At 39.8% G+C, this 12,202-nt stretch overlaps 1 protein-coding gene across 1 annotated transcript in view; it reads left to right on the top strand.

The window, feature by feature from the left end:
• EPHB1 (EPH receptor B1) overlaps positions 1-12,202 on the top strand; it is a 477,723-nt gene that overhangs the window by 302,507 nt on the left and 163,014 nt on the right. The window contains exon 5 of the mRNA XM_036744089.1: positions 6,169-6,504. Within this exon, the coding sequence (XP_036599984.1) occupies positions 6,169-6,504 (336 nt within the window). The remainder of the gene's footprint in view (positions 1-6,168; positions 6,505-12,202) is intronic.

Genomic DNA, 12,202 nt, shown 5'->3' with positions numbered 1-12,202 from the left:
CTTTGCTGGCCTCAGTCTCCTGATCTATAAAACAGGGATAATAACAGCACCTACCTCCCAGGGCTGTTGTGTCTGTAAGGTGCTGAGCATAGTCCATGGAAAATGATAGGTAACTAATCAAGGCTTGTTTCTTCCTATCCCAACTGCTACCAAAATGCAAAGTCAGCCCTGTCTATGGACATGGGATTCTATCTCCTACATCCTTCTGGCTTGGGCTCTCCTCTACCTGTTTAAACCTCCTTATGCCTATAATCCAATGCTGAATAGTTAATAATTGCTTCTCACAACGCCTTCTCTGAAATGAGAGTGATTTATTTGTGTGGAGTTATGCCATGCACTTTAAAAATTGAGTTTAAATAAGCACGTCATCTCAGAAGAGGAAGGAAACTCACAGGTTATCTGATCTATCCTCTTATCTAGAATATGAATCTCACGTAATGTCTCTGGCAAATGGTTATCCAATGTTCACCTGAAGAACACCATTAAAAGAGTACTCATTCCATTTTAAGATGGTTATAATTCCTCATACTAAGTCAAAATCTACCTCCCTGTCATTTCCAACTCCTACTTTGCAACTCTACTTCTACTCCTATCTTATGGATTGAACACAGCAAACCTAATAATGCCCCACGGTATTGGTGCCTGACCTCTGGGAGCTTCTATTCTAGGACTAATGGTAATGATAGCATCACCTACAAGACAAGCATTAGTCAAGATAAGTAAGCATGTATAGGCTGTGAGCAAAGATTGTCCCAATATATATCCAGGGTACTACAGTGAACCTATTGGACTTTCTAAGTAGTTACTCACCATTTGTTACTTCAGGGACATCTTTCTGTTTATTGTTATATAGATGGGTGGGAAATTCTTGAAAGCTATTTGTAAGACTCTGATAAAAATTCTTCATGAATTCTGCCCTGTCAGAAGCAAACCTGAAAATTGTACTTTAGCTCAGGTCTAATGGGCTGCATAGAGTACTTGACTGATTTTCTTTCATGTTTTAATAGAATCCTATCTAACACTGGCTTTCTACTACAATGTTTTGTCATTGACTGATTCAACATATAATCCTTTCCCAGTGCCCCATGACCTGGTTGTTATTCCCTCATTTTATACATTGGCATTTGATTCCTGTCTCCAGTATAAACCACTTTACACACGTCCTCATTCAGTTGCAGAGTGTCAGGTGGATTGATTCTGAATGCATTACTAATATCAACATCTGCTCTGGCAAATTCTTCCTGTCTAAAGATGATATTTCCAGAGGATGTTGTCTCTCTGTTCACTAAACAGTGAGAAAATTCAGGGACCTGTTACTCATGGCTGAACTCCTTTTTTTCTACTCTGAAAGAAGAGTTCCTCTCTCGAGACCACATCCCTTTCTTTGGTAATGTGGCATGTTGAGCAGATTACCGTTTGCTTATGGATATGTTACTGACAAAGAACACTTGAGACAAAGGTACTGTTTCTAACAAATAACCCTTCATAGAGACAGGGATAGGGACTGGACCTGTGCTCTCAATTAAAAAAAATTCCCAAGTAAGGAAACTCCATCTGCTACTGCAAGTTGCAGTTGGTGCCTTCTCCACAACTTAAAGTTTATAGAGTTGCCTGTGTGGTTAAGTGACTTGCCTAGGGTCACAGTATATGTCAGCGGCAAGACTCAGGTCTTTCTGGTTCCTAGGCCAGTTTTCTATCCACTAGGACACACTGCTTTCAGAAAGGAACTAGACTACCAAATGCCCACTCAGTGGGGATATTATTGAGGGCATTGCTGCATTCATACTCTTCGGAACAGAAAGAAGTTCATTTTACTAATGTCGGTTCCAGGTGAGAAGACCTCACTGATAAATCAACAGGGATGAATTCTGTTATTCATCTTACCTGGGAAGTCAGGACAGAATAGCTAGGGGGTTCAAAATCTATTATTGGGTAGGACCAACATGTACTTACAATGTCTTCTATCATCAAAGGAGTGGATTTCAATATATTTTCCATAACTCTCATTTCACAAGCCAACCATTTCTTCATTAATAGCAACCTGGGACCACCATAAAACTGCTCTATTGTATCCTTACTTTTGATCTTCCTGTCCAAGAGTTCCCCAAACATTGGAACACCCTCTGGTTCTAGAGAGGTCAGTTCACAAAGGTGTTGGGAGCATCATCTTTTATCTCTAGGAATTCACTCTCCCTCCCACACCTTCAATTTTGAGGAGGTGCCAAATTGTGTGAGATTTGGTGGATAATTCCAGGATTCCAGTTTAACCTCATAGATCTCATAGACACTGATCTTATTTCTTGGGGATAATAACAGCACCCACTTCCCAGGGTTGTTGTGATGATCACAAGAGATATTTGTAAAGCACTTAGCAAAGTGCTTTAATAAATGATTATTCCTTCCCCCTTCCTCTTTTCCTTCCCCTTATGAGAACATGTTAGTACCTGGTGTTACTGTGTAGACAGACCTTTAAGAGCTAAAGTATTATACCGTGACCAGATTCTGGGGAAGTAAACATGGATGAATATAATGCAGAGTTCCACTCTCTGATTACCTCACACATCTGGTAATGCTTGGCATAAACGAGTGAATGAATGAATATATTTAAAAAAAATATTAAGCAGTTATGTACTTAGCACTGTGCTAAGTGCTAATAAAAAAAAAAAAAAACAGGACTGCCCCTGTTCTCCAAGGAGCCCGTATTCTAACAACACAGACAACCTATAGATGGTTTCAACAGTAAATCAAAGAGAAAGGTTGCATGACTCTTAGGGGTCCAGCAGCAAATCAGATGTTAACACCTCTTCTTTAATGTCATTTCCGCTGATAAAATCAGATCACATTCTGATTTCGAACAGCTTGGCAGTGCCAAGGATTTTGGTGGCAACAATTTTCTTCTCTGGATGATGGGTACCTATGGCTATAGTAACTCCAGGAGCAGTTGCTAGGTTATTTCTCCACAGAGGTGGCTTCCCAGGATGACAGCTGAGGGTGGAAGCAAGACTGGTGGGTGAGGGGTGTGTTGCCATTCCCAGGACTGTTGGACTTGATTGCCTGTAAGAAGCATCTGGCCAGCAGGTAGTGTTGGGCAGAGGCAAGGAAAGTGCACCCTTTTCCACAGTGATTTTTCCTCAATGATGAATATGAGGACTAGGCTAGAAGCTGGACTGAGAGTATAGCGCATGCTACCATTTCCAAGGCTCTCAGGTTCAAGGTCCTGGGCCATCTTGGTTGGAATCTGAGGGGAGGTGGTGGTCCAAGTGGTGCTGGTGGTTTGACTTACCATGACACAAGATGTAAACATAAAGGACTATGATAGGCAGCTGGTGTTGCCCTTAATAGAACATTGGGCCTCCAGTCAGGAAGGCCTGAGTTCCAATCTGACCTTAGATACTTCCTAGCTGTGCTGCTCTGGGCAAGTCATTTAACCTCTATCTGCCTCTATCTATAAAATGGGAATACCAATAGTGCTAAACTCTCAGGGTTATTGTGAGAATAAAATGAAATATTTGTAAAACACTTTGCAAAACTTGAAGTCCAATAGAAACGCTATCTAGTATTGTTGTTGTTGTCACCTGGGCATGGAGAAAGCAGTGTCACTTGGTCCTCTGAGCTTGGGGATGCTGGTCTATGACCCCCTTGGGGAAGGGGACCAAGCACTCTCTCCTTCCTCTTCTTGCTTAGAAGCCAAAGCTGTGGATGGGACAGTCGACATATTAGGCTCTGTTATTTACTATCTGTGTTAAGTCATCTCCTTCTCTGGACCTCATTTTGTTCATTTCTAAAAAATAAGAAGATTTGAATTACGTGATCTCAAATTCCCTTCTAGCTATAACATTCTGTAAAGTCCACAGCTCTGTCATTTTTGCTGCTCCTCACACATAACCCTGAATATCGGATCTCTGAGCCTTTAGAGATGGTGTCCCCTGTGCCTGGAGTGAACTCTGTCTCCACTTCCACCTTGTAGTATCCCTAGGTTCCCTCACAACTCAGCTGTAGTGCCACCTTTTACATGAGGCCTTTCCTGATCTCCATCTCCCCTCACCCCCTACCATCACTGCCCACTACCATTTTACTTCTCAAAAAAAGTGACCAATATTTATTTTGCATATATTTTGTATAGAGCAGTAATGTGACAAAGCGAACAACAAGCTAGTCTTGGGACCAAAAAGACCTTAATTAACATTTGATCTCTGACATATATTAACCATCCATATCAACCAATCAATTAATAAACATTTATTAGGCACCTACTATGTGTCAGGAACTGTGCTAAGCACTGGGGAAACAAAAAGAGACAAAAAACAGTCTCTGCCCTCAAGGAGTTTACAATCCAATGGGACAGAAAACATATAAACAAATATATAAAAAACAAGCTATGTACAGGATAAAAAGGAAATAATTAACAAAGAGAAGACACTAGAATTAAAAGAGACTAGGGAAGGCTTCCCGTAGAAAGTAGCATTTTAGTTGAGCCTTAAAGGAAGCCAGGGAGGTCAGTAATCAGAGCACAGGAGGGAGGGCATTCCAGGCACAGGGGACAGCTAGACAGAATGCCTAGAGCCAAGATGGAGTGTCGTATTTATAGAATAGCCAGAAAGCCACTGTCACTATATCGAAAAGTATGTGTCATAGAGTAAGGTATAAGAAGACATTGGACAAGGCATTTCATTTTCAGCATGTGGGCAACTCTTAGACTATAAATTGCCGAGAAAGTACTGCCTGACCTGTTTTGGTAGGAAGTTCCTTACTGGAAGCTCCCTATCAGTAAAATCATAGGTCCAGTTCCTATGCCCAGCTCTAAATTTTGTATATATCTGTATATGTATATATCACCCCCCATGCCCATCCCCCACCATAGAATGGAACTTTCTTGAAGGCAAAACTATTTCCTTTTTTGTCCTTGTATTCTCAGTGTCTAGCACATTGTAGGCATGGGAAAAAAGTGTATGTGGATCGGTTCTATGGTTAGATGATTTCTATAGTTCTTTATGGATCTGTGATTCTATGACTTCATCTCAAGCTACTTTATAGCTCTGAGAAAGCAAAAATGTGATGGGACAAAGGAAAAGGAGGGAGGGGGAAAAGGAAAACACACATATCACACTAGAAGCCATGAAAATGTATGTTCCTAAATCAGTTTTCAAAATGTGGTCCATAGACCCCTGCAGGCCTCTGTCATCCTTGCAGAGGGTCTTCAAGGTCCAAATTATTTTCATAATACTACTAAGATGTTATGTGCCTATTAAAATAATCCTCCTTTTTTCAACTACATGTCTGTGTGAGCACAGATTTTTTTTTTGTACACTTCAACCAAAACAATATATCACAACAGACTGATTATGGAAACAGATATGACAATCCAGCTGTCTTCTATTAAACCAGCCATTAAAGAGATTTGCAAAAATAAATAAAAAAATTCTACTCTTCTCACTATTTTTTTTACTTTTGAAAATATAGTTGCTTTTCAAAAAATATATTAACATGTTATTTTTTTTTATTTTAAGTGAATTTTTGAATAAGAATTTAAAACTTAGCTTTAATTTCTACAGTAAATATCAGTATTTAGTATAACCCATGGAAACGAAAGTTCTTTGGGATCCTCAATAATTTTAGGAATGTTGAATTGTCCTGTAGACCAAAAAAAAAAAAATAGAACCACTGATCCAGAGTAAGGCTTTAATTTTTTTTAATCATTTAGTAAGCACCTGCAAGGCAGTATATATTCCTTAGAGCAGAAAAAAGAAACTTTGAATCTTACCTTCAGGAATTTTAGACTATTAAGGGAACAAGACGGATCAGTTTATATGTCCTTTACAATTTTATGGCTAAGGTATGGGTTGAGTTTTAATGAACAGAGAACCAGCAGCAGTCATCATACTACAGGTTTTAGGGGGTGCAAGGAGGAGAAGGGTTTCAGGATGATCATTTAACATAGAACTTGGGAATGGATGGGTAGTTTCTCCCCACCCCTCCTTAATAGTGAGGGCATAGTGAAGACTTTAGTTTTTATTTTCCAGGCAGAGAGGAAGAAACAAAGGGGACAGTGTGAGGGGTTTTCGGGGGAAGCGTACTAACCATATAATCATACAAAAAGTGTGGTTATGAAAGCTTGAAGAACAATGTCTGCCAAAGGAATAATCATTGAGCAATCCTTTCCTCCCACAGGTGTTCCTTCAGGTCCCCGAAATGTCATCTCCATCGTCAATGAGACATCCATTATTCTGGAGTGGCACCCACCACGAGAAACAGGAGGGCGCGATGATGTAACCTACAACATTGTCTGTAAAAAATGCCGGGCAGATCGCCGAAGTTGCTCCCGTTGTGATGACAATGTGGAGTTTGTTCCCAGGCAGCTGGGTTTGACTGAGAGCCGGGTTTTCATCAGCAGCCTTTGGGCCCACACTCCCTATACATTTGACATCCAGGCAATCAATGGAGTGTCTGGAAAGAGCCCTTTCCCTCCACAGCATGTCTCAGTCAACATCACTACGAACCAAGCTGGTGAGTCCCAGAGACACATGGTGTGACTCTATTCTGTCCTGTCTTCTTGTCTGTCTTTCTGTCTATGGGTAATTGGCTTGCTTCATCTGTTAGTCAGGAGAAGTAACATTTAAGATAAGACTTTTCTTGCACATCTGGATACATACAAATAGTCAACATGACAACATGACATCAGACTTTCCAACAGCAATGGACTGGGGTAGCAAAGCAGTGTATTCATGTTGCAGAAGACATGACACCTGCATTTCACTTATATTTCCAATGTGAAGAAATGAGAGAGTTTCTTCTTTCCAAGCATGAAAGTCAGGAGGATAAACAAAGAGAAAGCACAATTCCTGGCATATTATGAAACTCAATGAATATGTGTTAAACAAGTGAATGAATGAATGAATAAAAAGACATAGCAAGTACTTACTATGTGTGAAGCTCTATCCTAGGTGTGCATGTGCATGTATTGATTGAGAGGTTCTAATCACAGGTACATAAACCCTACTGTAATAGAAATCCAACCAAAGATGGTCTCCAGGGAAGCCTAAGATAAATAGATAACGTTATCTTCATATGTTGTATGTAAGGAATTTGTTGTTGTTCATGTAGTACTCAAATTATGAGACTAGATTACCTCAAATTTTCCTTTTAAAATGAAATCATAAAACATCTTCCTTTTATGCTTTTTATTTCTATATTTCTTTTGCTTTCTATTGCTAATTATACTTGTCTTCTTTTTTTTCATTCTCTGCCAATGATCCATCTATTTTCCACTGAATCCATTTATTCATCACCCATTCATTCAAAAATGTTTATGAAGTATATTCTGTATACAAGAATCTGTTCTGGATGTTTTCAAGATAAAAATAAATAGAGAGCATTATATAAGGCATATTCATTGTCCTCTAGGATCTTAAAGTCTAGGTGAAAATTTATAAAGACAGGTAATGAAATAACTATGAAACAAGGGATTATATAAGTTAAGGACAATATTGAGGGTCAGGGTGGTTACTGATGGTATCAAGAGTAAATTAAGTTTTGCATCAACCCAAAGGCCTATAAGGCAAAAGAGCTATTCGACTCAATCCCAAGATATGAAATCTACCTCTATGGCACATGTTATTGTTGTTGAGTTGTTTTCAGTTGCATCTAACTTTTCATGACACCTTTTTGGGGTTTTCTTGGCGAAGATACTGGGGTGGTTTGCCATTTCCTTCTCCAGTTCTTTTTACAGGTGAGGAAACTGAAGCTAACATGGTTAAGTGACTTGCCCAAGGTCACACAGCTGGTAAGTATGAGGCCAGATTTGAACTCAGGAAGATGAATCTTCTCAACTCCAAGTCTGGTACTCTATCAGCTGTACCACCTATTGTGATTGACTGACTTGCTGTGACACATACAAGATTCAGCTCTGAGCAATTTGCATCACTACCTATTTTCCATGATAGGAAATGAGGAATGATCATAGAAGGCCTTCCTGTAGGACTATGGTTTGAATTAGTCCTTGGAATATGAGTAGGATTTCAATAGAGCGAAACGGAGGAGGGAAGGCATTCTAAGGTAGAGGAAATATTATAAGCACAAGTATTTCCTTCCTTCCTCCCTCCATCCCTCCCTCCCTCTTTTCTTCCAACTTTTTCCTTTTATTCTTCTCTCATTCCTTACTTTCCCACAACACTTTTCTTTTCCTTCCTCTATTTCTCCCTGCCCCCTTCCTTTCCCTAATTTCCCTTCTCTTTTGCTCCCTTCCCCCATCAAGGTCTCTTTCTGCCTATTTAAATGCCAAGCATCTTTGATAGCAGATGATTCTTGGCAATTGATTGTCAAGATGGAGAAGAAAAAGAGGTGTTATAGGAGAGTTTTGGCTGTCCAGATGGCTGCTTTGGGGCGGTGTGTGTGTGTTCATGTGTGCATGTTTGTATGTATGTGTAAGGTCACGCATTTTTCTGCATACATGTGAAGTGATAAAATAAAGGTAGAAGTGTGGAAGCCTCCAGTTGGCGACCATGGCCTCCAGTTCCATGGAGACAAAGGTCATTACAATCCGTCTTGAAAGAAGAAGAGGAAATGATAATTCCTGCATCATGTTGAACATGTAACACAGGCAGCCTTTGTTAACAGTATTTCCCCTGGAGAGTTTATGGCAGAAAACTGGCTTAAATATTTTAGTATCCCGGCTTCTGGGAATAAGAATTCTGTCAGACTGTCATGTTATGTTGGTGCTTGGCCGTCATTTCAAACTTTTTAACCATGTGCTAACAAACCTGCCACTTAGCTCTATTAGCTTTTATTCCTATTCCTCCCTCCACTTTTTTTCCTGTTATTCCCAAACCTGCCCATCTGCTTATCTATGCATCTGCCTTCAATGCTGAATCTGAGGGAATGCATGCTTATTCTAAATATTTATTTTTAATCTCCATCCATTTGCTTGTGCGTTGATATATTTCTCAAATTCTTTGTTATCCATCCACCTCTGCAATCCTTTGTTCCCAGTCAACTGTACCTTTTTTAGCCTCTCCATGTCCCTCTCTACTTTTACTGCCATCTTTCTTTTGAAATATTGGCATTTTACCATGGAAATGTTTGCCCTTAAAGAGAGCTCCACGATCGCTCAGCCATGACGCTTGGATAACCCACTAGAAATAGAAAATAGTTATTTGTTGGCTGAACACAAAGATGTATGCCAAGTAAGTATATATGAGGATGCTAGGAAAAGAGATGCTAGTCCTCTTGAACACCTGCCACACCCCTCTTTCTATATAGGAAACAATTACAGATGTATTTAACTGCTGTTCTTTGTCAGTAACTGCTCGTTATTTAATTCTGTTTAATGGCAGAGTGGAATGTTCTCTGAAGTAGGAATGAAGAAACCTAGGTTTGAGTTCAGAGGTCTTGGGATCTGGAAGGAATCTCAGAGTCCATTCTCAACCAACTCCCTTATCTTGCAGTTGAGGAAACTAAGTTCCAGGGAGTTTCAGTGACTTTCCCAAAGTAACAGGAACAAAAAGGTTAGAAAAAAGAATTTGAATTCAGGGCCCCAAAGTTCTGGCTCTACCACTTATTGTGTGTCCTAGGAGAGCATTAAGAAAATAACAGTCACAGCATTCGACATGTATATTAAAGATTTGCAAAGTACTTTTAAAAAATGTGTCATTTCCTTTGAGTTGAAATGCAGAATAGCTTACATTTGGGTAGACTCTCGAGGTCTAGAAAGCACTTTACAAACCTCATCAGATCGAATCCTCACAATATATCTGTGAGGCAAGTAGTAGCATAACTATGAACATCCACCAAGTAGCTAGGTGGCTCGTTGGGTAATGTGCTGGACTTGGGACCAATGACCTTGACTTTCAGAACCGCCTCGGAGGCTAACTAGCTTGGTGATCATATCTCTCAGAGCTTTTGTTTTCTCATTTGTAAAATGGGCATAATTATAGCAGGATTGTGGTTAAGATCAAATGAGATAACGTATGTAAAGTGGTTTGCAAATTTTAAACCACTGTATAAATGCTATAATAATAATAATAATACTCATAATTATAATTATTATAAAAATGAGAAAATGAAAGCTCAGAGGATTATAATCACAGAGCTAGTTTAGCCTCAGTGCCAGGACTGAACCTGAGGCCCTTGGCTCCATAGCTAGCATTCTATTCCTTATGCTAGGCTGCCTTGACTCATTTGGGCAAGTCGATTAGGAGATCAAACTGGAAAAATCCTTGAAGATCATCTAGTCGAAATAACTTATTTTATAGATGAGGAAACTTTGGGGAGGGGTGTGGGTGGGCAAAGTGAATGGCTCTAAGGTGACACAACTAATAAGTTACAGACCTGGGATTAGGAGTCTTCTCCAAATCCAATACTCTTGTGTTAACATCACACAGATTTTTGTTCTTATTTTCCTATTACTTAATTTCACCACCCACTTAATGGAAGTTTTGTTTTTGTTGTTTTTTCAGACCTGTGATTTCTTTATATAGAGATCTCCCAGCAAAGATCATTTTTTACTATTGCGGATTGGAATTTCTTTGCATCTGGAGAATCTTATTAAAGAGCTGCCTAAGGGAATTAAGAGCTTGAGTAACTTGCGGGGGTCACACAGCTAATAAGTGACAGTGTGCATCATAGGTGGAACTTGAACCCAAGTCTTTTGGGCTCTGAGGACAGCACCTTATCTATACTGCCTATCTACTTTGTGAAATGGTTTCTTTCGTAAACAGTGTACTCTATAAACTGTATTGATTCCAAATTTCTATTTTCAGCCATGTCACTACTAAAATGAAGCATTCTCAGACCTTTACCTCTCTGACATTGTTTCTTTGTTCGCAAAATGGATACAGTAATACTTATACTTCCTTATCTCAAAATATAGTTGTGAGGACCCAAATGAGGCAATTCATGTTAAGTATGTCACAACCATAGTGTTTTATAAATGTGTTTTGTTGTTACTATATGCTGAGGATGGTTATAATGTATCGTAATCACAGCATATGACATGTATACATATATATATTCATAATATACAAAGAAAGATCCTTTTCCTATCCTTCATTTATGTTGTATGCTGCAGTATTACCCTCTGCAAAACATCATTGACAGATTAGTGTTGTCCGTTGATACCCTCAGGTTTATGCACTGGTCTCTGAATGCTTGGATTCAGTATCAGCTTGAAGAGACTGAAGGGTAGGGATGGTCGACTGCTTCCTCAGATCCATTGCTTGGCTCAGATCCAAAAAGTGAGGACGTGTACACGTGCATGGGCTGTGATGTTTTCCTTCATGGCCATACCTTAAAATTACTACTTTGCTTCTCCGTAAGGGAAGTGCCAGAGATAGGGAGGCATTGATTCCATGCTCTAGGCCAGAGGTGGGAAACCTGTGGCTTCGAGGACACATATGGCCCTCTAGGTCCTCAAGTGTGGCCCTTCGACTGAATCCAAACTTCACAGAACAACCGATCCCCTTAATAAAAGGATTTATTCTGTGAAGTTTGGATTTAGTCAAAGGGCCACACTTGAAGACCTAGAGGACCACATATGGCCTTAAGGCTGCAGGTTCCACACCTCTGCTCTAGGCATTGGTAAGAGTTTTGGAATTGGAGTCAAGGGACCTGGGTGGAAACCTCAGCTCTGTCATTTATTACCTGTGTCAGCTGGTATTGAATGAATGAACAAATGATTGAATAAAAAAGCATTTATTAGAATCTTACTATGTGCCAAGGACTGCACTAACAAATACAAAAGCAAAGGTAGTCCCTGCTCTCGAGGAGCTTACATTTTACAGGAGAGGCATTATACATGGAGGAAGAAGGGACACTTTGCTCTAGGTTAGTGAGTGGGGCAGTAAATTGACACACCCCTTCCAGGAACAATGGCAGAGTTGATTTGATCAAGATTGAAGTCCCAAAACTTCAGATTGGAATAGGGAAGAAAAGGGTTGGAGTGTAAGACAGTAAGGATATTGGCAAGGAAGTTTGGGGGCAGATAGAGAGGAGGATGTGAAGTAAAGCATGCCTAAGACGTTCCTGAAATAAAGTTCCAAGAGGGCAGTTATCAAGGAACAGTTATTTAGACTCTCTGAGACTTGATTTACTCATGTGTACAATTAGAGACTTGGACTAGATCATCTCCAAGTTTGTTTACATCTGTGACCCTTTAATCCCATCAACCTAATGATTGGCTACTTTGGGCCTGTGTGCAATGTGACTTCCC

The sequence above is a fragment of the Trichosurus vulpecula genome, chromosome 2 (assembly GCF_011100635.1).
Source record: "Trichosurus vulpecula isolate mTriVul1 chromosome 2, mTriVul1.pri, whole genome shotgun sequence".
NCBI classification, from domain to species: Eukaryota; Metazoa; Chordata; class Mammalia; order Diprotodontia; family Phalangeridae; genus Trichosurus; species Trichosurus vulpecula.
This window is presented reverse-complemented; position numbering and strand designations above follow the sequence as displayed.